We start from the raw sequence: 25109 nt of genomic DNA, 5'->3' as shown, positions 1-25109 counted from the left end.
CTCCAGTGGCTCTACTTAGATACAGATACATAATTCCATTATGTAAACTCTCACTTATAATTATACAACTTAGTTGAAACATTTAATAAATATTTCTTCTGTCTGCTCACTTTAATGTTGTACGGCGTAAAATATGATTCGATCTTATGTTTAACTAAATTTTAAGGAAAAAACAATTGGATTTATTTATATATATATACTCATATATATATGTATATGTATAGTTAAATATATGTATGGATTTATGTGTGACTTTTATGCGTACAAGTACAATTTCTAAGAGCCTATGCAAGAACAAGTTTCAAACTGAATTTGATTCGCAAACTTTGAATATGATTTCCCTGGATGTTATCCTCCAGATCCTTGTTGTTTGAATGTATATTGTGTGTGTGTATGTATGTATATGTGTGTATGTAAGTGTGTGCTGAACTACTAATGGTTGGGTTTCATTATTTTCGATTTGGCTTTACCTATTTGCTTGCTACCACGTTACATTTGATTGGATTACGAGTTTTGAATATATCGTTTAGCGATATAACATGCATTTTATATAGACTTGTAGACTTGACATTCATCTGTGTATAATCAGCGATATCCCGCGGATCCGTTGAGGGCAGTGAGTTCTACCAACAAATTCTCATCTCATATTTGGTTTGGTTTTCTTTGGTCTTTAGCAAACTGATGCTTTCTGACTGCCTGCGAGGGGATATCCTATTCTTCCACACAAAAAAGAGGATAAATGGAATATGGGGGGGACAGGAGAAAGGATCGGATCGGATAGGTCGGGTTCACTCCTCGGTATAGAGATAGAGAGCTTGGGACCAGTCCCAGCCCCAATTCTTGTCTTGCGCATCGTCTCCATTGTATAAAACGTTGAAATACTTTGAATTTGGTGGGTTAGTATACATATATTTATAGATATACGTGGCAATATATCTTTCAAAATGTTTTTGTTACTCTTTAACAAATTGTAAATTGTAAACAATTTGATGCCTTCTGTCAATGGTCTCATCCTAGCTCCTAGCCATCTTCTTGACCTTCTTCTCCTTGTTCTTCGATCATCAAACTCGGCAATCCATTTTGCTTTAGCTAAAATTTCATTTATAAATGCGGGGATTCACGTGGAAAGATTTCAATTTAAATGTCTTTGTTTTCAGTTTTCAGTTTTAAGTTTTCAGTTTTTGGTTTTGATTCATTGGGGTTTTCGTGTTTTCTTTTGAGAATTTCTTGGTTTATCCGATTCTCCGCTATAACATACATACATATTTCAATTATCATTATTATTATTACCGTTAATTATGTTTTGCTTTTTAACATCACTACTAATAATCAAAAAATGGACATTTATAAACTTTTATATAATGTATATTAAAAATGTTTTTGTTTCTTTTTGTTTTTTTTCGGCCATTGGATGCCACAATTTTGTATGTTCTTTGTATATTATTTTTGTATTTTTTGTTTTTCGTTTCGTTATGTTGTTTTTGGGGAAATGTGTTTTACAATTGGCCATGAAGTTGTCTTAGCGCCATTGTTTCTAAATTCTTACAAAAGTTTTCGGCTCAGTTATTGTGGGACTTAGCGGCTGAGGAAAAATAAAGCACAGAAAACGAAGGGCGATTAAATGAAGTTGAGAAAACAATTCAATAGCTAAATGATAAATGTTAAATTATATAATTCATCACAGTTTTTTGTTGTTGTTCTTGTTGATCGGCTGTTACTTTTATGTGTGGGGAAGTTAAATTTTCAAATCTATTCAGAATGCTCGAGCGAAATTCCATTCGTTTCCGGTTTCCGGTATCGTTTCGTTTTCATTTCGTTTCCGTTTCCTGTGGCTGCGTTCTTCTTCATGGCATTTTGCATTTCCCTGTCTGTATCTGTGTGTTTTTGTTTTCTGTTATTTGTTTTTTTTTTTGGGGTTTTCCGGGGAGTCTTCCGCCGGACTTACCTACTCGTTGAGCACACTCAAAATCTCAATCGCAGAGTCGCAAACGCGCGAAAGTAAACAACCATTTTCTTCAGAATAACTTCTTATTCGAAAAGTAAATTTTAATTGATTTTGTCGTTTTTTTTTTAATTTTGAATTTTTAAATAATGGTAAAACAATTACAAAATTTATATTAATTTGCGTTTCGTTTGGTTTTGTTTAGTAACAAGGTATTGCAGCGTGTTATGAACGAAACTATAAACTAAACAATATTTAAACATATAACTCAGGCAGCATAAACGCTATGACTTAGTTCTTAAGTTTTTCAAGTGATAAAAAAAAAATAATGTATGTTTACGGGGAATTGGGGATGGGGGTTTCAAAAATCAACAAGCGACTTTGCAAAGCGATTTAAATTTGTTATCGCTATCCTTTTTATCGTTATTCGTAAACTTTTCGATTTAAGCTTGTGGTCCGATCGGTTCGTTATCGTTTTCGGTTTTAAATTTTCTTTTCACTTTACTTGATTACCTCGCTTTGGTTTCTTGTTTAAATGTTTTGTTTATTCTTTATTGTTTTTGAACTTAGATAACCTATGCATATGCGTAACTAAAGACGAAAACGACGACGGAAAAAATAGAATCAATATATTCATATATGCATTAATGTATATATTATATGTAGTATGCATATGTTTAATACGTAATTAGAAACTAACTTTTCACTTGATTTCGGTTTCGGTTTTGGTTTTTGCGTTTTGGGTTCGCTACATTTTGGGTTTTTTTTTTTTAATTTTTGGTGCATTTTCATAATTCCCATAACTGCCACGTCCTGCTATGGCCAGGACATACGTATGTGTGCCGGGATATATGTGTCTGTATATATTTACGATCCAGCTTACTCCAGGCGTGCCTTGTAGGTGGTCTTCCAGATCTCGGCGAGTGTCACAGCGCTGTGGAAGCGATGGAAGATGCACAGGGGCAGTGTGATGCGCTGGATGATCGACCAGGGCACAAATCCGTAGAACTCCAGCTGAACCTATAGTGTTGAGATGGAAATGGGTTAATAAAGCTCTCATGGAAGGGTTCTCTTCGGGCTAACAGCAACAATAGCATGCAAAGCTCACAGCAATGTCAGTATTTGAAACGTTTAACGGAACAATGGAAATGAGTCGATATTCTCAGAGATGAACTGTGTTTTTAAGTGTTTTCTGAACCCATAAAAAAAGCATGCCAAAAAGACGAACAATTTACGAACAAGAACAAGGACTTGGAAGACATGAGTTATATTTTAAACAAATTATAGTATTTGTTATCGGGGTTATCGGTTATCGAATATGCATAGAATAACGGTAAGGAACGAGAGCGTTAATCGTCTTACTTAAACTCAGTCTCGCTTACGTACATATCTACTTACAGGATTGGCGAATACTTTTTGAGCTTCGAATGTGTAGATGGCGAACATGGCCACGTTGCAGATGAGTAGGAAGGTGACGATCTGGCGGCCGGGCTTGCTCCTGTCGTGCTCCGGCAGGTGGACACGTCGCCGGGACACGTCCGCAATGAATAGCAGCTGGAGGATCACCTGGAAGACGGCAACTCCGCCGGTAGTCGTCACCAATAGACTGGGCTCGCTCTCCAGTACCTTCAGGCTGCCGGCTATGATGCTGAACACGGAGTAGGTGAACAATCCAAAGGCCGAGATGCGCAGCAAGATGTCGTTGAGGTTCGACTGCTCCTCGCAGCGGAACTTGAGATTCTTGACTCTGTTTTCGGTTGGAAAGGATTATGGATTAGTCAAGATCTGTACAGACTTCGTTAGCTACTGCCTGCAGGGGAAGAGTATTGCGCACAAAGTATACATATTTGGGGAATAATTCCAACAAGTTTCGAAAGCAAATACTTCTCCCCTTCACAGGCAATCAGCTCCCAGTCCCATCCCAGTATCCAGACCTGATAAAGCCCACTATTATGGCCAGTATGGCGAAGGCCATCAGGATGCAATGACTGGCATCGGCCAGGTAGATGGCCAACAGCGAGAACTGCTGATGGCGCACCAAGACGAAGAAGAGTATCAGGCAGATGAGGGCCCCGACCAGCAGCAGCAGCCCAAAGAAGAGTCCCTTCGACGAGCCAACGCAGTCGACGCGTCCGGAACGCGCCTGCTGAGCCATAGCCACCGCCCGCCGGGAGAGCATCACCTCCAGCCGGTGCTCCAGGTCCTCGTCGTTCATCCGGCCCGGGTAGCGGCCGATGTGCTTCCACATCACATACAACACCACCGCCCCGATCAAAGAGTACTCGATGATGAACGGATACAGATACGGGGCCGAGTCGTAGACAATCGTTCCCATAATATCGATGCGTCCACAGGCGGTGGAGTTGAGTGTACCAATGTTGGAGGACAGGGCCGCCGGATAGATATTGTCGAGGCTCTCCAGATTCTCGAAGCTGACCAGGCCGGTGGACTCCTCGTGGCCAAAGTCCGTGTACGTCTGGAAGCTATTCTCCATGGGTCCCTGGCCGAAGAGGTTGTTCATGATGCTGGCGCCCGGGCCCTGAGTGCTGCTCTCCGGGCTGAGGCTGCTGGCAAGAAAGGCGTCCAGTCCCGTACCCGCACCCGTACCCGAACTGGCGGTAGATGCCGGACCGAACCCGTCGACTGGCGCGGCGGCGCTGGAGAGGATTCGCTGTAGGCCACTGAAGCTGCTGCTGGTCTCCAAATTTCCGGCCGACTGCGACGGCGATGACGGGAATGCGGTGGTGAAGGTCGATGATGATGGGATGTAGGTGCTGGTGCTAGATGGAGGCGGAATCGTAGTGGTGGTGGTGGTGGATGTACTGGTGGATGAGCTGGTGGAGGTGCTGCCGCCGCCGGAGATGCTATTGGTGGCCGCGGTGGTGGCGCTGGTGATAAACTTCTTCAGCTTGCGGGCCATAGTAGTGCTGTGCCATTGGTAGCCCGGGGTGGTGTACGGCGCCCGGGTTGTGGTGGTGGTACTGGTGGTGGTGCTCGTCACGGAGTCGCCTCCCATTCCCAGGCTCTTGGAGATACCATCGACCGTGTTGCGGACCAGCTTGGACAGGACGTTGTCCGTTTTGTAGACGTCCTTGGGTAGGATGTCCTCACCGTCCAACACCTCGAACTCGCTGTTGGGTCCGGCATGGGTCCGGAGCACTGTGCCGGCGTGGCGCAGGGCATGCTGCCTGATCGAATGGGCAATGGAGGAGGCACCAGGCTCGGGGTCGTTCTTCTGGTGGTAAATAGTGATCTCCAGCAGGGATTCCTTGACCAGGGTGCGGATCCACACGCAAATGTTGGTGGCCACCACGTGCATCAGACCAAAGCGGGCAATCACCTTGAATCGGTGGATGTTCAGCTGGAGAAAGAAAAGAGATCCGGAGAGGAGCAGAGGAAGAGAGAGAGAGAAATAGCGATCCACGCTTGAGTACGGCTGGCAATTTGGCGGAGTTTCAGGAGATACTTCGAGAACATTACGGATTACGTAGATTAAAGTACGGGCAAAAGTGAGTTCTCCCAAGGAAGAACTGGAGGCCAAGTCCACTGCAGCTCGATCAGTTTATAGACCAATTGCAAGGCTAAGGGGACTAGGGATAACTAGGATACAGATCGGACCAGATTGGACTGGACTTGGATTGAAATTCGGTGTAGTCTGCAGTGGAGGTGGCAACTAAGCAAAAACCAATCGACCCATGTGGTTGTATCTTAGAGATATAGTAACTTGTAAGCTAGTGGTTATCATAACGTACGAGTATATGGTAATATATCTTTTTACATAGGGGTAGTGGGTATGCAGAGGTGGGCGAAATGAACAGATCTTTGTGTGAGGTGGGGGTAGAGTATAGTAGGGTATCAGTAGAGTAGAGTAAGGTAGAGTAGAGTAGAGTAGAAAATGATATATATCGTACCTGAAATGGCGGCCTAGTCTGCGATCGCGAATCGAATGGGGCGGAGTTGTGGGATTATGTACACAAAAATGGTTCATTAAATAACTACGTAGCAAAATTTCGAAATTTTTTGTTGTTTTTTAAAGAATGGATATGCGTTTAATGGATGAATGAATGAATGAATGAATGAATGAATGATGGGTTGGAGTGATTGGAGGGATGACTGGATGTGTGTGGAGAATATACTGTGCGCGCAGACCAACCAGCAGAGGCCTCAGGAGTCCATGTTTAAGGATGTGGACTTAAACATAGACTACGAGGACTCGCAGTGCATAAATACAGATTCTGCGTATGTGAACTTTCTTGATGTCTTCAAGGGGTTGTCTAATCTCAAGCTCTTTTTTCAGTGCACTTGTCTGTGAGTGGGTTTCGTCTTCAATGATTCACTTCAATGATCGTTTCTCGAATAAGTAGCAAGCGAGTGAATGATGTGATATGGCAGCGTGGTATTTGATGGATGCAAGTGCGGTTGCAGATGCAGACACTTTACAGATACAGATACAGATACAGATACAGATACAGATACAAATGCTGATGGATGATAACTGAACGCAAAGCTGCCAATTAAGACGCCAATGATACGGATTTGCTTTTAGTTTTTAATTCATAAATCCGGAACTGACTAAAAAAAATAGGACCGACCTAACTCTTTATTCTTTTCGTGTTTTACTTCATTTTTTTAACCGGATAAACTAACCTCGCTTCGGGATCTTCTGGGGATTTCTGAGGACTTGGAGTCGTGTACTTATGGTTGGTTTAACATTTAATTTTAATTATAGTAGTATAGTAGTAGTAGTAGTAGATAATAGCAGTAGGAGGTAGTATTTATCAGTAGTAGGTAGTCTCATATGCTTACAGTGTTCGTTATCTTAATGTGATTAGTTTTGAACGACTTACCCGGGCGTTCATGAATATAAAGTACATCTGCATGAAGGTGAAGATCATCTGCAGGAGGGGGTTGACTCCGATCAGGATGTGGTGGCACGGAGAATCGAAGGGGATCTCGAAGAAGGAGCCAAACTCCAGTCCAATGTAGATCATGGCACCAAGACCGAAGGCTGTCGGGGAATAGAGACCAGTATATCAAAAAGATATCATAGGAAACTGTATAGCCGCTCCTACCTATGGCTCCTACTCGCAGGAAGAAACTGCCATGGGTGGGATCGCTGTGAGTGGTCTTCCTCTTTCGCACATTCTTCGGGGTGACGGCCACCTCGGCATCCACGGGTGCTTCCTGTTTTTAGTTTTATTTGGATATTGAAGAGATAATGCAATTAACAATGCCAGATAATCGGCTAATTGAAGCGACCTCAGTGCGCTTAGCACCCAATTAGCTGGGTCATGCTTTTCACATCCGAGGGACGGGCTGTGTCCTCAGTAATTACTGCCAATGGATGGGGTTGAGAATTACCTGATAGGCGGCGCCCTTGGCAGCCTTGCCAGAGTCCTTAGAGCCCTTCGCGTCCTTCGAATCGGCCGGATCGGCATTCTTGGCTTTCTTCGACTTTTTCTCCTTGGGCTGGGGTTTCGGTTTGCTGCCACCGTTGCCGCCGTTGCAGCAAGAGCTTTCTGTAATTAAAAGTGACTAGTGAGCACCAGGTATCATATCGTAGGCCTTCAGACCTTCCCAGGAGCTTGGAAAGGTCTGACAACCTAGGAGTATAGTTCTGAGACCTTATATAGAGGATATATTTGACTTACCCTGCAGCAGGAAACAGAAGACGTAGAGGAGGAAGAGTATGCTGACGCCGTACAGATAGGTGAAGAATGTCTCGTAGTAGAGCACCGGCAGGCGGTGGGTGGTTACGTCACTGATTACGTAAGCGATGCAGACGACGATCAGGAGGATCGCGTACACCAGGCTGGTCACAATGAAGAGCGATGTCCTGCGAATCGAAGGGCAATTGGCGGGAGGGGCGGTTCCCGACATGAACACATTAGCTTTCCCGTTATCAGACTCATTTCGCGATTCGATTATTTACAGAAGAGTGAACAAGGGTGCTCGAACAAGTGTGTGTGCTTGTGGGTGTGGGTGTGGGTGTGAGTGTCAGTGTGTGTGGTGTTATTTTTCTCTGTGTAAGTGTCTGAGTGTGTCGGGATGTGGGATGTCGGGGCGTGTGTGGACTAACTGTGTCAAGATCTGGCCATAACTGGGTGCTATACTCCCCTAAATTGACCCACTGCCCCGCTTCCGAAAGTGATTCTCAGTTAGTGCTAATTTTCCACTTTACCACATTGTTGTTAGGTGTTCTCTACTCTTATTTTTTTGTGTGTACGAGTGGGGTCTTGGCATGCAACTACTCGGCATCGGAATCTGGATTTGCATCTCGAGTGGAAGCTCGAGAGCATAACCGCCTGGTATTAGCCCCTATTTGATGTTTGATTATCCACAGGGTCTGCACAGTGGTCTGGATTGGCTTATAAGCTAACAGCGATGTTCTAAGCTTCTAGTTTTTATTATTTCTCTAGAGGTTCAACTTTTTAGAATATGTAAGCATTTAAATACCTTTTTATTTGAGTTTAAAGGGAAGTCTAGTTGTGTTTATCTTTATTGTTAGTAATTTATTGTTAGTAAAGGTTATTTATTGCATATCCTATAGATTTCAGTGTTTTCAGCCCACTGTTCCTGCTGCGAAACTCATTTACAGTATTTTGTGACCCAGTTAGTTGCAAAAGCTGCTTTAAATACACAAAGCGGCCACCCACCTACACCCACACCCTCACCCACACCCACTGCCACCACCCACCACTTGAGCACCCATTTGAATGTGTAAGCAGTGGGTAATGGAAGGGAGGGGGCTGTGGGTGGTGGGCTGTGTGCTCCATGTCTGAGCTGAATCAAATCCCATGTTTGCATTGTACATCTACGAAGAGAATTCCTTTAATTATGCATGACATCAAAGCTGATTTTCCAGCAATTCAAACACAACGGAATGCTGTGCGAAACGTGAAGGATGTGCCTCCTCAGGATGGACATATTTCAGAGTAATATAACCAATTACGATAGCCCTAGAGTGTGGGGGAATCATGAAACAGAGGACGAGGGGGGGGCGAGGATAGGTCATGGTTCTCGTGTCACATTACCATAGTTCGATGGGTCCAGTTATCGGATTTGTTTCGTATGTGCCCTGTACCGTAATTTTCGCTGGCATAAAACTGTATTTATTTGGATTTGGCTTGAACGTGTAGCAAACCCTATAAGATTCCAGGTGAATAAAATGGTTCATTTCCAATAGGCTTGCTTTCATTTTTTATGTTTTGGATTTTATTATGGATTCACATACATTTATAGCTTAGGTGGGTCCGCGGGCGAAAGGACGCAGGGGGCGTGACAAAGGGATAAGCAAAACATAAAAAAGGACCCGAAAAGCGCATCTTCCGGGGACCTTGGGGATGGGGAGAGAGTGAGACGCAAATATACGCTTTACGGTTCACGCTTTACGGCCGGGAAGTGGGAGGTGGATTGCACTTTTTGTTATATAGCATATACATAGACATAATATATATACGGGCTGGCGTATTTATATACAATGTGTAGGGGTGCGGTTGTGTAAGTGAGCGTGTCAATGTGTGTGAGTAGGTGCCTTGGGTGAAGCTGTTATACACAGGGATTAGCTAAATACTCGTACTAAATCGAGGCGCGGCCTTGGACACGACTCCCACACCCAAAGGATTAACCACACAGGAATAGGTGTCAAATCAGGGATATACGATTGCAAGAATCTCCTCAAACCTTTACCCTTTCAAAATGAGCAAAGCTTTAAACTTCCCACGCAACCTATTCGATCACTTATTCGATATCCCCATATCCCCTAAAGTGTTATCGGTAAAACTCCCACCTCTGCAGCGGCTGCGGCATGACGTTCTTCAGCTCCATTTCCTTGTTGGCGGCATTGTTCTTCTCGGCGGAATCGGTGCTGCCGGCGGTGTGGGAACGGGACACCGGTAAGGTGGCCATATTGTCCCCGCCCTCGACGTCGACGGTAGCGACCTTCACTTCACCGCCGCCCATTGTTTCCGTTTCCGTTTCGGTCTCCGTTGTGCTGGCTTTTCCTCCGATCTCGATTACCTATCGATAACTACTTCCGCTTTCTCCTTCGATAGAGCTCCTTGGCGGTTATTTCCGGTAGATTCACTCGGTGTCACTGGTTCTTTTGTTTTGTATTCTGTATTTTGTCGACTCTAAATGAAACAATTTGCGTGACACTGCGGTTTTTAATTGTTTTAAAAGCAACAGAATTTCTTGTTATCCCCCCACCGACTCATACCGGGGCCTATATCTGTCCCGTTTCCAGATTGACTTTCTATGGTTCCCTCTAGCTCCCTCTAGCTCCCTCTCTGTTACGCATTTTTCGGGTTCGAGCTTGTGGAACGCATCTCTCAGGATGCATGTTGACAAATGGGCAAATGAGGCGTGGCCAGTGCATCCCGGATGGGGAGCGACCTAGTGACCTCTCTCTCTCGCGACTCTTGACTCTCTCTCCGCTACCCTTCTCCTGTCGCCTTTCTCCGGCGTGTAAACAAGCGAATCAACCCCCGTATTTTGGCATTCCGGCGGGGAAATTGTATTGTATCAAAAATGGAAAGAAAAAAAAAACAAACTCCGTGTGTATGCAGTGGACCTAAGTGGAATTTCATCTCCGGCGGAGGAGATTCTCCAGCTTCCACCCTGTCCCTCTTCCTCCTGTATCTCTGTCCCTCCGGTTCGTGCTCTCTCTCTGGCTTTTGTGTATAATAAGCTCCTTAATGTATATGTTTTGCGGGTCCTGCCTTCCCGGTGCCATCCAAGTCCTTTTTTTGGAGGCCTGGCCACAAAGTGTTAACTACAGATTTTCGGCAAATTGTTTCATTTCAGTCACAAAAACAAAAAGGAAATCACAAAACGATTCTAGATTTTCAAGGTTTTTCAGGATAGTCAAAGTTCCCGCAGATTTGCACACAACTTCCGATTGTTTCGTCTTGCACTTATAATCACTTGCAAAAAACACTATTTTCAAGCAACAAACAAGAAAAAAAACGAATTGTTCTTCAGTTTCATTCAGGAAAAACTACAGTTTTCCCATTTCAAGAAGTTAAGAGCTTGGCTGGGAGTCCTTTGAAGAGGGCTCTGGAGCTATGCTAGGCTGGAGGATACCTGGCGAACGTTTCGCTCGACACGTCCAAGACCCTTTACTATCCAACTACAACTGAAACGAAAAGGACCCTGGCAGGATAAATTCAGCATCGCCGCAGACGCAGCTTCAGATTCAGTTTCGCACTTTTTTTTCCCATTTTTTTTATTTAGCCGCAGCCGCCCTCAATCTGCGCCGAATCTCTCTCGCCTTCTCTCTTATTTTCAATGCCCGTCTCTGTCTGGCGGATGTCGCCTCTCTGTCGCTCCGGCTGAAAGGATTTTAGGGGAAAAAGGGTCCTGTACGTATGGAAGAAAGTAGGACACGCTTGGTGCGCGTTCTTGTTGCTCTCAGTTAAGTGTTCGGTTGGGTTATTTTGGGTTATGTCGGGCTATGTTTCCATGTTCCATGTTCTTTGGTTCCTCGGCTCCGAGTCCTGAGTCCCGAATCCACCATTCATGTTATTTACATGGCCCAGCATCCCAATCCCAATCCCAACCCATGTACACATCCAACTGGCTTTTGTTTGCCTTGATTGAAAGTTAACTGTCATCTCCTTACCTTTTTTTATTATTTATGATTTTATCCCAAGAGTTTAGAATGCTTTTGGCTTTCTTGGCTTCCGGACTTGGTCCTGCGTCCATTGCAAAATTAATTTGCGGCTTTTAAAGGTTTAAATATTCATTTCATTCAACAGAGTTCCTTTTAGGTTTTAGCAATTAAGAGCCAACTATTTTTCTTGAGCTCGTTCGGAGGATCCTCCTGGTTTAATGGGTGAAGCATTTCCCTACAATTTCCATTTGTTTCCCATCTGGAGTGCCTGTGCTGGCCAAAAAGGTATCTTTTAATTGAGTTTCGCATCGCCGGCCAGCAGATGCTTTGTTTTAGCCACACTCGCCCTGAAAATGGGTCACTTTGCAGGGACGGCGTTAAAAAAAATAAAACGCCGCCACAGAGGGGGCAGGTTGAAATGCCAATCAGCGCCGAGATGCAGCTTGCAACGGAGAAAAAGAGGGGCAGGCATCACAGGACCACAAAAAAAGAGAACAGAACCGGACGAGCCGTCAGTCATCGGAAAGCAACAGCCCAAAACTCAATTACCCGGGATGGTCCTGCTCCTGCTCCTGCTCCTGTTCCTGAAGCTTGTGCCGATGCTACGAGTACTACTACCGTTTGTTGTTGTTTTTATTGTTGTTATAGGGCCCACCCCGTATAGTAACCCCATCCCCTCGACTCACCAAACAGTGGGTTGCTTTCAGGCTATTGTGAACTTGAATGAGTCGAGTCCGCATTTAGGTTCTTTTTTGCAAGGGCTCACATTTTCATATTTTAATATTTAGTTCAAAGTACAGAATGAATTTAATAACGAAGGAAACTCAATTAAAGTATGTTGCTTTTAATTCGGCTAAACATCGACCAAGATATGGCCTTCGGAAGGGACCAAAGCCGGAATCCCCAGCATTTGAAGGGGGTCCCCTAGAAAAAATTGAAAAAATGGGATCGAAAATGTTGTTTCCAGGTTTTGATGCAGTTTTGCGGAGAATGGTTCCAGAAATCGTTTGAGGTACTTTGCTTGAGAATCGGATCAATATTGCCCGAGATATGGCCTTCGGAAGGGACTAAAGTCGGACCCCCAAGAATTTGAAGGGGGTCCCCTAGAAAAAATTGAAAAAATGGGATCGTAAATTTTGTTTCCGGGTTTTGATGCAGTTTTACGGAGAATGGTTTCAGAAATCGTTTGAGGTACTCCGCTTGAGAATCGGATCAATATTGACCAAGATATGGCCTTCGCAAGGGACCAAAGCCGGAATCCCCAGCATTTGAAGGGGGTCCCCTAGAAAAAATTGAAAAAATGGGATCGTAAATTTTGTTTCCGGGTTTTGATGCAGTTTTACGGAGAATGGTTTCAGAAATCGTTTGAGGTACTCCGCTTGAGAATCGGATCAATATTGACCGAGATATGGCCTTCGGAAGGGACCAAAGTCGGAATCCCAAGAATTTGAAGGGGGTCCCCTAGAAAAAATTGAAAAAATGGGATCGAAAATTTTGTTTCCAGGTTTTGATGCAGTTTCACGGAGAATGGTTTCAGAAATCGTTTGAGGTACTCCGCTTGAGAATCGGATTAAAATTGGCCAAGATATGGCCTTCGGAAGGGACCAAAGTCGGAATACCCCGCTTTTGAAGGGGGTCCCCTAGAAAAAATTGAAAAAATGGGATCGAAAATTTTGTTTCCGGGTTTTGATGCAGTTTTACGGAGAATGGTTCCACAAATCGTTTGAGGTACTCCGCTTGAGAATCGGATCAATATTGACCGAGATATGGCCTTCGGAAGGGACCAAAGGTCCTTGCTTTGAAAGGGAGTCCCCTGGAAAAATTGGAAAGGTCCACTCTCCAGTTTTTTGTGGGAGTCTGATGAGAACAATTTTGTTTCCTGCCTGTCGTAGCTTCTCTTCAGATCCTTAATGTCTATCCGGGCGTTCATTAGAGCGCAATTATCTTGCTGCTCCTTTGTGCTGGCGCGTTTAATCCCTTTGGAGGACCTGCGTAGCCCATAGTGCGCTGCGGCAGAGCTTACGATAAAACGACGTCAAGCTGTCTGCGATGTTCGGCTTCGACTTCGTTCGTCCTTTTTGGTGTTCTCGTCCTGTTCGTCGGTTTATCGTCTCGTAACTCCATTTCGGCCGGCTCGTGTTCGTGGCGTTTGCTTTGTGCGCATTTCACAACAACCAACATTGCGGCATTCTGTTTTGCTTTCCCGTTCGCCGACAGTCCTGGCAGCAGGACCTCCATCTCCTGCCTTCCGATCCGTTGCCTCCTCCCCCTCCTAAGTCACCCAACTCCAATATGCCGCAGTCATTTTGAAGTGCAGAATGAAAGGTAGAGAGTGCGGCAGGAGCAGTACTGAGATAAAAAACTGCGGGATACACTGATAAAAAGTCCTTTGTGGGCTCTAATCTCTAGTTTCTGGTTTAAGCATTGCCTGGAAAACCTATTTCATAACTTTGTCAAATAATATTTTTGAATATCAAGCAACTATTGACTCCTTTTTTGTTTCAGTGCCTAAATAATTGTAAGGATTTGCGTCGCAATTCGCCAACTGCGTCGCAAGGATGCATCGAGTGGCAAAGAGGAGGGTGAAGAGCGGCTTCCAAGGGAGGGTTTCCACGTCGCAGTCCCAGTCCCAGTCCCCTCCAGATGATGAAGTCGTGTGACCCAAATGCCACTCACTCACTAATCCTGGGAGCAGAAAAATGCGGAATAAAATCCTTGAAATTCGAGAAGCCTAATGCGGAATCAAATTGAAATTGAGGCGGAGGAATATAACTTTATTTGGTTTTTAGACTTCCTCTGAGTACCAATAAATCATCGACTAGTTGTTTTGACTAATTTGGCTCAATGACGAACGGATTAGGAGGACCAGAAGCGCCCTGGGGAGCACCCCTCGCGAAGCTATAATTGTTGCTACGGCGAAAGCCTTTCATCTACGGGGTTGGTTCGTCCTTGCCTAATTATATTTTTAGCCACCCTCGGTGAGGTCTTTATCGCGGGCTTAAGATATTATTTATAAAACGTCCTGGTCGAGGGTGACCATATCCTTGGGCTAGGCGGCGAAAGGTCCTAGTCCCCAAAAACCTTGTGCCTAATCGGCTGATAATTTTCTGTTTCCGCAAATAGATAGAACAGAGGAACAGAGGCCTACAGGTTTTAAATATGGTTGCATACTTAGTAGCTGTATGATAGCCGGTACCTTGGAGGTTTACTTTTTGCAGTAAAGTCAAAACTCTGGCCAACTGCCAAGCATCGATGGCTTTTCTGCCACTTTTTAACTTTTTTGTACAAGTATTGTTGGCGAATTGCTAAAACTCACGAATGTAAGTCATTCGTACAATGACACTTAATGCCCAGAGACAAAGCCGCCCAGTGGGTGGTGGTTGGGGTGTCTAGGGTGGCTAGGGTGATGTGGTGCAGATGCTGAATGCTGATGCATATGCCAGATCTGGTGGCATGCATCGCTGACAGTTCATGCCGCAGCCAGCCGAGTGGAATGCTTTGTCGGTTTGTCAAGTTGCGTAATTTGTTTGCAACTTCTTCCCAGCATTGCACCACTCCTCGCCACCTAAGCCACCCAACCACCCAACCACCCAGCCATCCAGCCACCCAAAACATCTAGTCTCTAACTGCATTGTGTTAGCGATTTTGGATGACTCGCCTGCCTACTTATTTGTTTTATGTGTCCCCGGGTCACGGGGAAGAAAGAAAACTATAAATGGGAATGGGAGTGGTATGGGGGACTGGTAATGGGAGTAGGGATTGGGAAGACAACCATCGGAAATGTAAGGCAATGTTCTGCCTGTCGACCAGTTCATTGACATTATAATCCCCGGATCCGCTGGATGCCAAAAAAACAAAGAAACTTTGGAGCAAAGAAAAAATCAAATTGGGCTCGGCTAGTTTTTGTGTGCGACTCCCTAAGCGGATAGGCTACTTAATTTTGTGTTAAGCCACTGGAGAAAAAAATACATAATCGGGGAATTAACTTTATTTACATTACGTCTCGATTACAACGTTAGTGGTGCGTTTAGAGTTAGGCAAGCTACTTCTAGGAGAAGCCATCGCAGGATGCAGGTGGAAGGTCAAGAAGAACTACTTTCGAGTGAGAACTATCGACTATATAGCTTAGATCTGTTGGGTTAGTATAGCAGTACGGTAGTGGTTCTACGTTCAGTGGTCTATCGGAAGTATGATAGGCTTTAGATGTCGGAAGAGAGAGTACAGGCTTTAGATATAGGATAGGGTTTTCAAATCACTTAGATATTTAGCAGAATCTGACCTTGGCTGCGGACGCATCAGGACCGGTGGATGTTTGCCGCTGTAACGGTTTCTTACTTATTAAAATTGAACTTTAAAGATCTTAGCATATTTTAGACATAAGGTAATTGATATTTTTCTACATCTTTATACAGTATCAGGGATCTACACAGAGTTCTCACAGATCAGAAATAGGGATGATGATTTCTTATAGTTTTTGTAGCTGCTCAGGGATGATTGGAATGGAATGGATTGAGACGGAGTGAATTGAAACGATAACGGAAGAAGCTTAGTTACGGAAATGGAATGCGAGAAACACGAAACACAAAACAGTTGATGGTGGAGACACACATATTTGGAGTATAATTTATTTATACTTTCGAGTGGTGCTAGCAAATGGCAAAAACAAGTGGTTCTTGGGATGGGGTATCGATTGATTTATCGATTATCGATTCGGAGACTACTTACTTGGCGTTTTTCGGTCGTCGCACATCGATGGGAAAGTCGTCGTCGAAATCCAAATTAAAGTCCTCGCCAAGATCATGTGGAACTAGCGGAGTCCTTTGGTGGGCGGGACTCGTGTGGTAGGTATCGCCTTGTAGCTGTGGAAGTATCAACAATTGACATTTTTATTTTCCACTCTATTTATGATAAAGGGATCCCGCTGACACACAATAAATTGGAATTATATATATTTTTTTATAATAATAAAATATATTTACACAAAAAATAATATAAAATTACTTTATTTTGAAGATTTTAATCCATACACCAAGAGAGTTAGAAAATAATATGTCTGTATGTTGAATCAATTCCAATTTATTGCAAAAAATCATATTACTTTGTTTTTGAATTTAGTGATTTTTGAAGGAACATAAAGTTAAGGGCGAATCGGTTACTCGTGCAAGGATTTTGTTGGTTATTTAATTTGGTTTCGGGTCCGGCTAGAGAAGAAACAATCTTGAAACATAAATGGTTAATCTGCCACAAACACACCGACACACAAGCACACACTGAACGAAAGAGGAGGGTTATTCCTTAAATCATATGCAATATTTACAAACTTTTCGATTAGTTATGATTATATACATTCTGGGACTTGTGGTATGTATGAGAGTGGGTCTTGTGAAAAGCCTCCCATTTGTAAATGACTTGAGTTTTTCGCTTGAAATGTTTTCAGTTTTCAGTGTGTTATGTACGAGTCGTGAGGGTTTCGAATGTGGTTAGATGATATATTGCATATGAGTCGAACTTGAATCCTTGTAGCGAGTAGATCGAAGGGCCCCTACCTTCACCACAGTGCCGACCTGGTTGGACTCGGATGCCGACTGGCGGTTCTCGAGCAGATTGGCCCGCTCCATGTTCTCCAGCTGAAGTGTCTCCCTCGGTTGGTCCAGCAATCGTTCCCGCATCTCATGAATGTAGGGACACCGCTGCATTCCCCGCTCTCGCTCTCGGTCAGATCTGTCAGATATTCGGGTATGTGTTTGGTTCCCTTAGATATGCTCGCTGATATTTGGGGCTCTTTAATGCTAGTTTTTAGCTGGTCTCTGGGTTAGATTCTAGCGCGGCTTATAAGAACTAGCTCCAAAGGCGGAGTTATTGGTTTTCCATTTGTATATAGGTGTGTATATAGGTTTATATTATAGTATATATAGCGCTAGGTAGTACAAAGTGCCTAAGGAGGTAATCAAGCTGTTGGTTGAACGAGAAAATCAGTCATACGGTTTGCAGCAGCAGTTGAATTTCAAGACTTTTGGTTGCACAAATTGGTCGAACTGCAAATGAACAAGAAATAAATAATTAATTAATGAGAACTTGGAAAAGCTTCAATCAATATATTGCTTTCAGACTGCGCCCAGATGATGTGATTATTATTTTTACCCGCGAGTCTATATTTTCTTATGGAAATATGGGCCAGCATAGTGTCTGATTTGTTTCGATCAGCTTTGTTTTTATACGCATTCCCCGATATTTTTGCCAGGGGCTTAGTTTGGGAGGGATTGGGGCCCGGTACTCCAGAGGCTGCCTACGACCTGACGCCTCTAGAACGCATGAAAACAAAATAAACATTATTGCAGCATGCAATTCCGATTTTATATATACTCTCCATATATAGAAGATGATTTTTGGCGAGAGTCCAACATGAAAGTGTGGCGCACAATCAAGGGAAACTATGCTTTAGTTCAGAACTCTGGAGTCTGAGATCTGGAAGAGTCGGAAAAACCCCCTTCCGCCATCAATCTGTCAAGATCTTGGCACGAATCCATCAACATCATACTCTGGCATCCATGGATTAAATGTGATGGCCATAAACCGCTCCCCCATGGAATTTCCAGACTATCCACTTGTTGCTCTTCAACGGAAAATGCTACCAATTCAAGGCCGCACATGGAAGACTATTTTGGGGCAGCCGGCAGCGGAGGAGCATCACATCTAATGCTTTCGATTAAAAATATTTTTGCTCTTCGGGCCTGTTTGGAATTTGGCAAGAAATCATAAAATCAGAATATTCTTTATGGACCTCGGTCGTTGGTCGTTGCATTGCTCCAATTTTGATCTTGATTGTTAGAAGAATATACATTTTATAAAATGGATTTAATGGCAATAACTTATTGGCCATTCAGGTCAAGTTCTATTCAGCTTTTTGTTTCGTTTTCTTACCAACAATGTTGTTTAGAGCCAAAATAAGAGAGCTGCTGCGGCAATTAACAGCATTGGGTTAGTTTTTGCACATATGGGTGGTGTGCGGTGTGTGCGGTGTGTGTGTGTGGCTGTTAGCCATCAAATGTTAATGGTATTAGCCAAGCTTTCAATTTGCGCGACTGTGTTGGTTGGCTTGATGTTGCTACCCAAACGGGAACATGCGACAATTCTATCTTGCAAATGGCCATGGAAAAGTAGAAAAGTCGCAGCAAAAATAAAATAGAAAAGAGACAAAGAACACACTGCTACATTGTGGCCAGATTGCCTTTATGACCGCCGACACTGCACCTTTCTACGCTTTTTTTCTAGTTATTTCTTTCTCAGGTACGCTGAGGTAATGATGTCGTAAACTCTAGACTCTGGAGGCTCCCAGGGGAGGATGATGGGAACTTCTTTATGGGAACTAAACCAAACGTGAGCAGAAAGCGAGATCTCTTGTCTCTTCGGGAATTCTCAAGGAGGGGTTTGGAAAAAAAACTGAGTTTTTTAATTATTTTAGACCAATTAACGCTTGACCTCCCAAATGGATTTTTATTGGTCCCGAAGGAGCTGCCAGTTAAGAAGGCGTCTCGTTCTTTATATTCTCTGGAAATAGGGCCTACAATAAAGCCGAGAAATAAAACAAATAGAGATCCAATATTTGTACTTTACAAATATTAATAATTTAATAATATATATTTCAAAAGAAAACGTCCAAAAGGCGTAACTAATCCGATCATAAAGATAGAGATAGAGGTTCAAGTCGTGTTGATGCAGGTCGAAGTATATTAATTTCTTATTTTAAAAGGACATCCCTTTCTAAAAATCACAGAGAAATGAACAAGAGTCATATATATGCTTTGAAGTTTACGATCAAACGATATTCGATATTGAGAGTTGGCCACCAATATACCGATCCTAAATTTTGAATTCCCCATCTCTAGTGGTGCGATCTAAAAATATCGATGACCTAACCGGTTACCTGATTCCCCACCTCTAGTGGCTGTTAATTTTTATGATTTAAATAAAAAATGCACAATTTAAAACAATAAGAAACCGTGATACACCTAGTCCCAATTATTTCCATTTTCTGAAAGGAAAAATTTGTATAACTCGGCTAATACTTGGCAGATCATGAAATGTTATACCTTCCCGATCTTAGAACTCCGAGTAGAATCATTCCCAATCAAAATCTGCCAATGAAAATTTTGACCCAAATTTTGAAATTTTTCAAAGGGGTACCATCATGATTTTGGTAAAAAAATGGCCCAAAACTTATTTTTTTGATATGTCCGATCTTTTGATGCAGTTCGATGGCGATTAGTGTTCTGATTCATAAATGGTATACCGTTTTGGAATCCGTTGCGAAATAGCTAAAATATCTAGTAAAATGTGCATCAAAAATTCATATTTTGAAACAATAAAACAATTTTAAAACTAGATCCCAATTTTTTCCGTTTTTGAAAGGAAAAATGGTCATAACTCGGGTAATACTTGTCTGATCAAGAAATGTTATACCTTCCCGCTCTTAGAACTCCGAGTAGAATCATTCCCAATCAAAATCTGCAAATGAAAATTTTGACCCATTTTTCGAAATTTTTCAAAGGGGTACCATCATGATTTTTGCCAAAAATTGGCCCAAATTTTATTCGTTTCATTTTTGGGATATTTTGATGCAGATCGAGGGGGAATGGAACCCTGATTCACAAACGGTATTTCGTTTTTGAATACGTTGCGAAATAGTTAAAATATCCGCTAAAAGGTGAAGCAAAAATTCCGATCGGTGGACAATAAAAAACATCAATCACGGGGGGAGATCAGGGAGATTATTGCGTCTTTGGTGACTGGGCTTTTCCTTTCTTTTTTTAACAAGGTTTTTCCTTTTCCAGATTGGTCTCGCATCAATCGATCTGGAAATATGAGTGCCACCAAATGGCTGCTCGTTTTTTATGGTAAACAAGCTGTGCCACTTGAATTGGGCGACCATTACATCGCGCTGCATTCGCTGCATTTGTTGCATTTGCTGCACTCGCCGTCGATGTTGCATGGCTTATGACGGGCCCGCAACAGTGTCCGATGACAGATTACAAACAAATGACAGCCCCACCCACCCACACACGCCGCAGATCTAAAATAACGAGATCGGCGCCACTGCACAGCAAGAAAATGTGCGTGGAGTATATCTATTAATAGATATTTTGTGGATTATTTGAAGACGTGGAAGATGCGAGGGTCTTAAGGAACTTTCGTTTCGACCAGCTGTTAAAATGTATCTCTGGAATCTATTCTCTCAGTGTACAATAAAAAGCTGATCTGTGAATGTTGCAGAGACGGCGCCCACATTGAGAACCGGATATGCAATTGTATACTTTGAAAGAAAGAATGCCAAACTGGGAGTCCAAATCCGTATCCGAATCGAAATGAAAATGGGAATGCAAATGGGAATAGTTAAGGGGCATGGATGCAGTGTTTGGTATGGAAATGAGCCTGAGAACTCTGCCGGCAGATGGACGCAGTCCGGGGCATTGGGGTGACCTTATAAACAAAACCAAAATCATCACAAAAAAGAGTCGTCTGGCGGTTGCAGTCCGTAGTCTGCAATCCGTCAGTTTTTTAGGGTGCTGGTGGTGGTGGGTGGTGCGTTCCTCCATTCGCTCGCACACCCACCCACCCATCCAGTCATCCATCCATCCATATCCATCCATCCAGTCATCCAGTCATCCAGCTGGCAAGTCATCCATCCCCCGAGGTCGTCGGCTCATTAGTTAATATACGTATTCTGGCACACGATATGCAGAATGTGCATTCCGCTCTGTTTTTGTTTTGTTCCCTTTTTTGTCCACAGTATGTATATATTATATTTTATGCTGCCAAGTCCAGTCGTCAAACCACCACCACGGCCTAAGGCAAAAAGAAGGAAAGGTAGCCGCACCACCCACCCACTAGCCGAACCACCCACCTAACTAACCACCGCTGGAAATCGCGTGTCGCTCGCTTTTCAACCCTCGCGAATGTGTTTTTCATCTTACCGCGCTTTTTTCCAAAACATTCAATTTTCTTAAGCTCAGATCGATTGATAATAATCGATAAATGTCGATAACGATCACTGCCACTGGAATATTTAAGAACTTTCATCTAGAAATCGAACTCAAGCGTTGGTTTTGCTTGAAAGATTCAAATAAAAAGCAAATTAATCTAGAAAAACTGGTTGTTTTGGCTTTAGATTAAAAAAAAAACAAATTTGTAGAAGACTGGAAGACCTCCAAGACCTCCGGGCTTCAAATCTTCTGCTTCTGCTAACAAAATATAAGGAAGCCCGTGTGATCGACGGGGAGGATTAAGGTGTTGACCCAATTCTGTTAAATGATCTGCCCTCCGGAAGACTTCCTCCTCAGTCTTCTGCCCTCCGGCTTTTGCTTCTGTGTGGTTTTAGTATTTTTTCCCCTTGTCGCGTTTCTTGTGCAATTAAGATTTTCCGCTTGGCCCAGCACTTTTATGGGTTTACTTTGGCGAAGGTAGCGAAATCCAGAAACAAAAACTACAAAAAAAATACATGGGTGGAAAACCAAACCGAACCAAAACCCAGCGATTCCAATGTCTTTCTAATGGAAGACCAAGAAATGTGTGTTTGTAACCGGAGAAGGGCAGGCCGTTTGATTGCTTTCGCTACGTGTGGGGGGGAGGGGATCAGAAAGAGCTTAGCACAGTCAGCCTTCGATAGGGGGGACTTCCCCGAAAATTCTGACGACATTGTGACAGTTTTTGTGACACTTCTAAGGTGGTTCCTGGATAGTTTCATATTTCTACCAAGCAATACAGTGAAAGGATTAAAAACAAAATGACAGCTCCTTCGTAACAAGGCTCTACTGTACATGATGTCACACTTGTGCGGCGGATCTTTCTGGGGTATCCAGTGGATCCAATCCACTTGACTTACTTTATATTTTAGGGCCTCTTCTCTCGTCGTTCGTCACATGCGTCTTCCTTTTCAGTGATGTCCTTTTTGATGTCCTCTTTGTTTTGCGGCGGAAACAGTCTTTTGGGGAGGCGGCGAGGGGGCGTGGCGTCTGTTGCGCGCGCTTTTATTCCGTTATATTCGCTGCGGCTTGTTGTCCTTCCTGTTAGCCTTATTCCTCGGCTCTTGTTTGCCTGTCATTCACTCCTGTCTTGGCCAAAAATACGTGTTGACTGACTGGACCGGAAGTTCACGCCAACACAAGTGCAACACACACACACACACAGGTCCAGAGCAGACAAAATGGACGACGCACTTGCCAAAAATTTACTTCGCACTCTGATCTCCGTCTTTGTTTTCTACTTTTCAGTTTTTGACTTTTTGGGAATAACACTTGGCTCACTGCACAAAAACAAAAACAAAGCAAATGATTATAATGCAAGCAATTAACTAGCTATTAGACAGTAACTAACCAACAACAACAAAAAAGCTTGTGGGAAAAGAGCAATTACAGCCGCTTACGAATGACTAACTAACGCGATTCAGTCACTTAGCATTCTTGGCCAGAAGCTGCAATTGCTATTTCAGAATCCTATTCGGTTTTTTGTTATTGTTGTGGTTATTGTCTGATTCTGATTTTTGTGATTAATTTTTCAGGCATTTGGCAGGCACCGGTCTGGAAAAGCTGCCTTCCATCGCTCGTAACGGTTCACTGTCGACTGCGGCAGCAGCGGCGGCGACAGCAACAGTCGACTCGACGCCGCCGGCCGCAATATCGTAAATTTCAAACGCAACGATACGATATTCGGAGTTTCCGGCGTCTGTTGCTTGCCTTTTTGAAATAAAGTATCTTTCAGTGGCATATTTTGGGGAAATTGTGCGTAAAAAATGAATCTTATTTTAGATTTGAAGATATATGAGTCTTCGATATAAAAGACCAATTTTAAAATGTTTTTTTTTCATTATAGGAATATAAGTTTTATGGTTTTTGTAAATAAAATAATTTAAAACTCATTCCTTTCTATTAAAATTATTATGTTAATAATATAAGTGTTACATTATTAATCGATTAGTAAAGAATTGTTGTACTCCAGAACTTTAGGATATAATATTCACATCTCTGAGGATAAATCTTTATTATTTTGCTTGATTAGGCAACAAAAAAAGGTTTAAAAATATCTAGAATTATATAGCTTTATTAAGATGGTAAACTGATATATAAGGTACTGATATTTCCTTTCTTCTAACAGTTATTCAATATTATTATCTTCTGGAATACAACTCAATATCTCCTTCAATCAACTTCAATTTATTGGAAATGTATTAGAAGTTAAACACTTATCGAAAGCCCCTTGAAAATATTAGGAGTTCCTGCGACTAGAAAACTAGGCCAATTACATTTTCTGTTTGCATATGCACTCTATTCCCTGTTGAGGAATTGGAGAAAAAAGCCGTGTAGTAGCAGCAGGGACTAATGGACAGCTACGAGGATGTCCCATGGGGAGGATGTCATTGTCCGACTGTCCGACTGTCCGCCAGTCCGGCCCTACAGCTCTCCGGCTCTTCGTTCGATTTGTCCAAGCGGGTAATCAGATTATCAGCCGTGAATAGAACGGGGCGCTGGCCTCTCCCCGGAGACAAAAGACGCTAATGGGCCGAAAGGTGTGACCCAAGAATCCAAGATGCAGTCTGGGGATGGTGGGGTAGTTTTTGGTGGCAAAGTGCGAAAAAGGGGCGGCTAGTAGTTGGGTAGATGGGTGCTACGGTGGCCACTTTTACATTTGACGCATGCGTCGAGTCCTGCCACAGGACATTCACCTCGGATGGCTTTTAGTTTGCCGCCAAACAGGGTGCATTTGCGTTTCTAATTGCAGGCAGGCAGCTTGGCGCGCCCACGACATAAAAAATACACAAATAAAAAATCCGAAATAGTTTTTTTTTTGGGGGGATTAGAAGGATAGTATGGGCTAGGCAGGCTAATTGAATTAGAATATAGCCACGCATACATATAAACTCACACACACACACACACTGAGACATGGATATGTCCTGCAGAAATCGGAGAAGCCGCGCCAGGCGAGTGCTAACCTAGTTTTGGGCCAGCTTGGTTGGCCAGGGCGTGGTTCAAATCCCGGGTAACCATTCCGGGTATATATACAGTCTCAGACCCAAAGATACATAGGCTGGCTGGCTGGCGGGCTCCAAAAAGAAAACAGCATCCACAAATTGCAGTTGAAATCAGGGGAACAGCATCCACAGGCGAGGCGTTGGGGAGAGAGAGCGAGAGAGGGCGTTGGGGAAATGAGCAGGCCATCTCTCTCTTGGGAAAGTGCACGCACTTTAGAAGAAAGAGAAGGGGAATACACTCACAGATACAGATACAGATACAGATACATGGTTGCCTGACTTTTGGAGATACTCGCTTTGTACAACTATTTGCGAGTACATTACACTTTTCGGCTTCAGTTCGGTATCTGAATCTGTACCTCCATCTGTATCTGTATCTGTATCTGTATCTGTATCTGTATCAGTGGACGTAAATGTATCTACATATCTAGCTCTATCTGTATCTGTATCTGTATTTGTATATGTATCTTTGCCCCCATCTTTAAAACCCCACCCATAAGCCCCAGGAAAGTATCCACCTAGGACATTAT

General features: G+C 43.2%; 1 protein-coding gene across 12 annotated transcripts; it reads right to left on the bottom strand.

Moving 5' to 3' along the window:
• Positions 1–1815: 1815 nt before the first annotated feature.
• On the bottom strand, positions 1816–23203 carry LOC6503969 (proton channel OtopLc). Of its 12 annotated transcripts, none has more exons than XM_044716843.1 (13): positions 23125–23203; positions 22435–22854; positions 17120–17590; positions 16281–16414; positions 15835–15873; positions 7594–7778; positions 7304–7461; positions 7015–7126; positions 6790–6950; positions 5854–5871; positions 3877–5303; positions 3329–3689; positions 1816–2962 (listed from the first exon to the last, which is right to left on the bottom strand). In XM_044716843.1, exons 3-13 carry the CDS (start codon positions 17249–17251, stop codon positions 2822–2824), a joined length of 2868 nt encoding a protein of 955 aa, XP_044572778.1. In that variant the 5' UTR covers positions 17252–17590; positions 22435–22854; positions 23125–23203; the 3' UTR covers positions 1816–2821. The 12 variants fall into 12 exon arrangements, with proteins under 12 accessions (XP_044572778.1, XP_044572768.1, XP_044572767.1 ...); XM_044716833.1 differs by lacking the exon at positions 1816–2962 and adding an exon at positions 8977–9087 and having other exon boundaries at positions 3561–5303; positions 17102–17276; positions 17538–17590; XM_044716832.1 differs by lacking the exon at positions 1816–2962 and adding an exon at positions 8977–9087 and having other exon boundaries at positions 3561–5303; positions 17102–17590.
• Between the last annotated feature and the right edge of the window lie 1906 nt (positions 23204–25109).

This window comes from Drosophila ananassae, chromosome XL (assembly GCF_017639315.1).
Source record: "Drosophila ananassae strain 14024-0371.13 chromosome XL, ASM1763931v2, whole genome shotgun sequence".
Classification (NCBI taxonomy): domain Eukaryota; kingdom Metazoa; phylum Arthropoda; class Insecta; order Diptera; family Drosophilidae; genus Drosophila; species Drosophila ananassae.
Note: the sequence above shows the minus strand (reverse complement) of the source record. Positions and strands in the feature narration are given on the sequence as shown.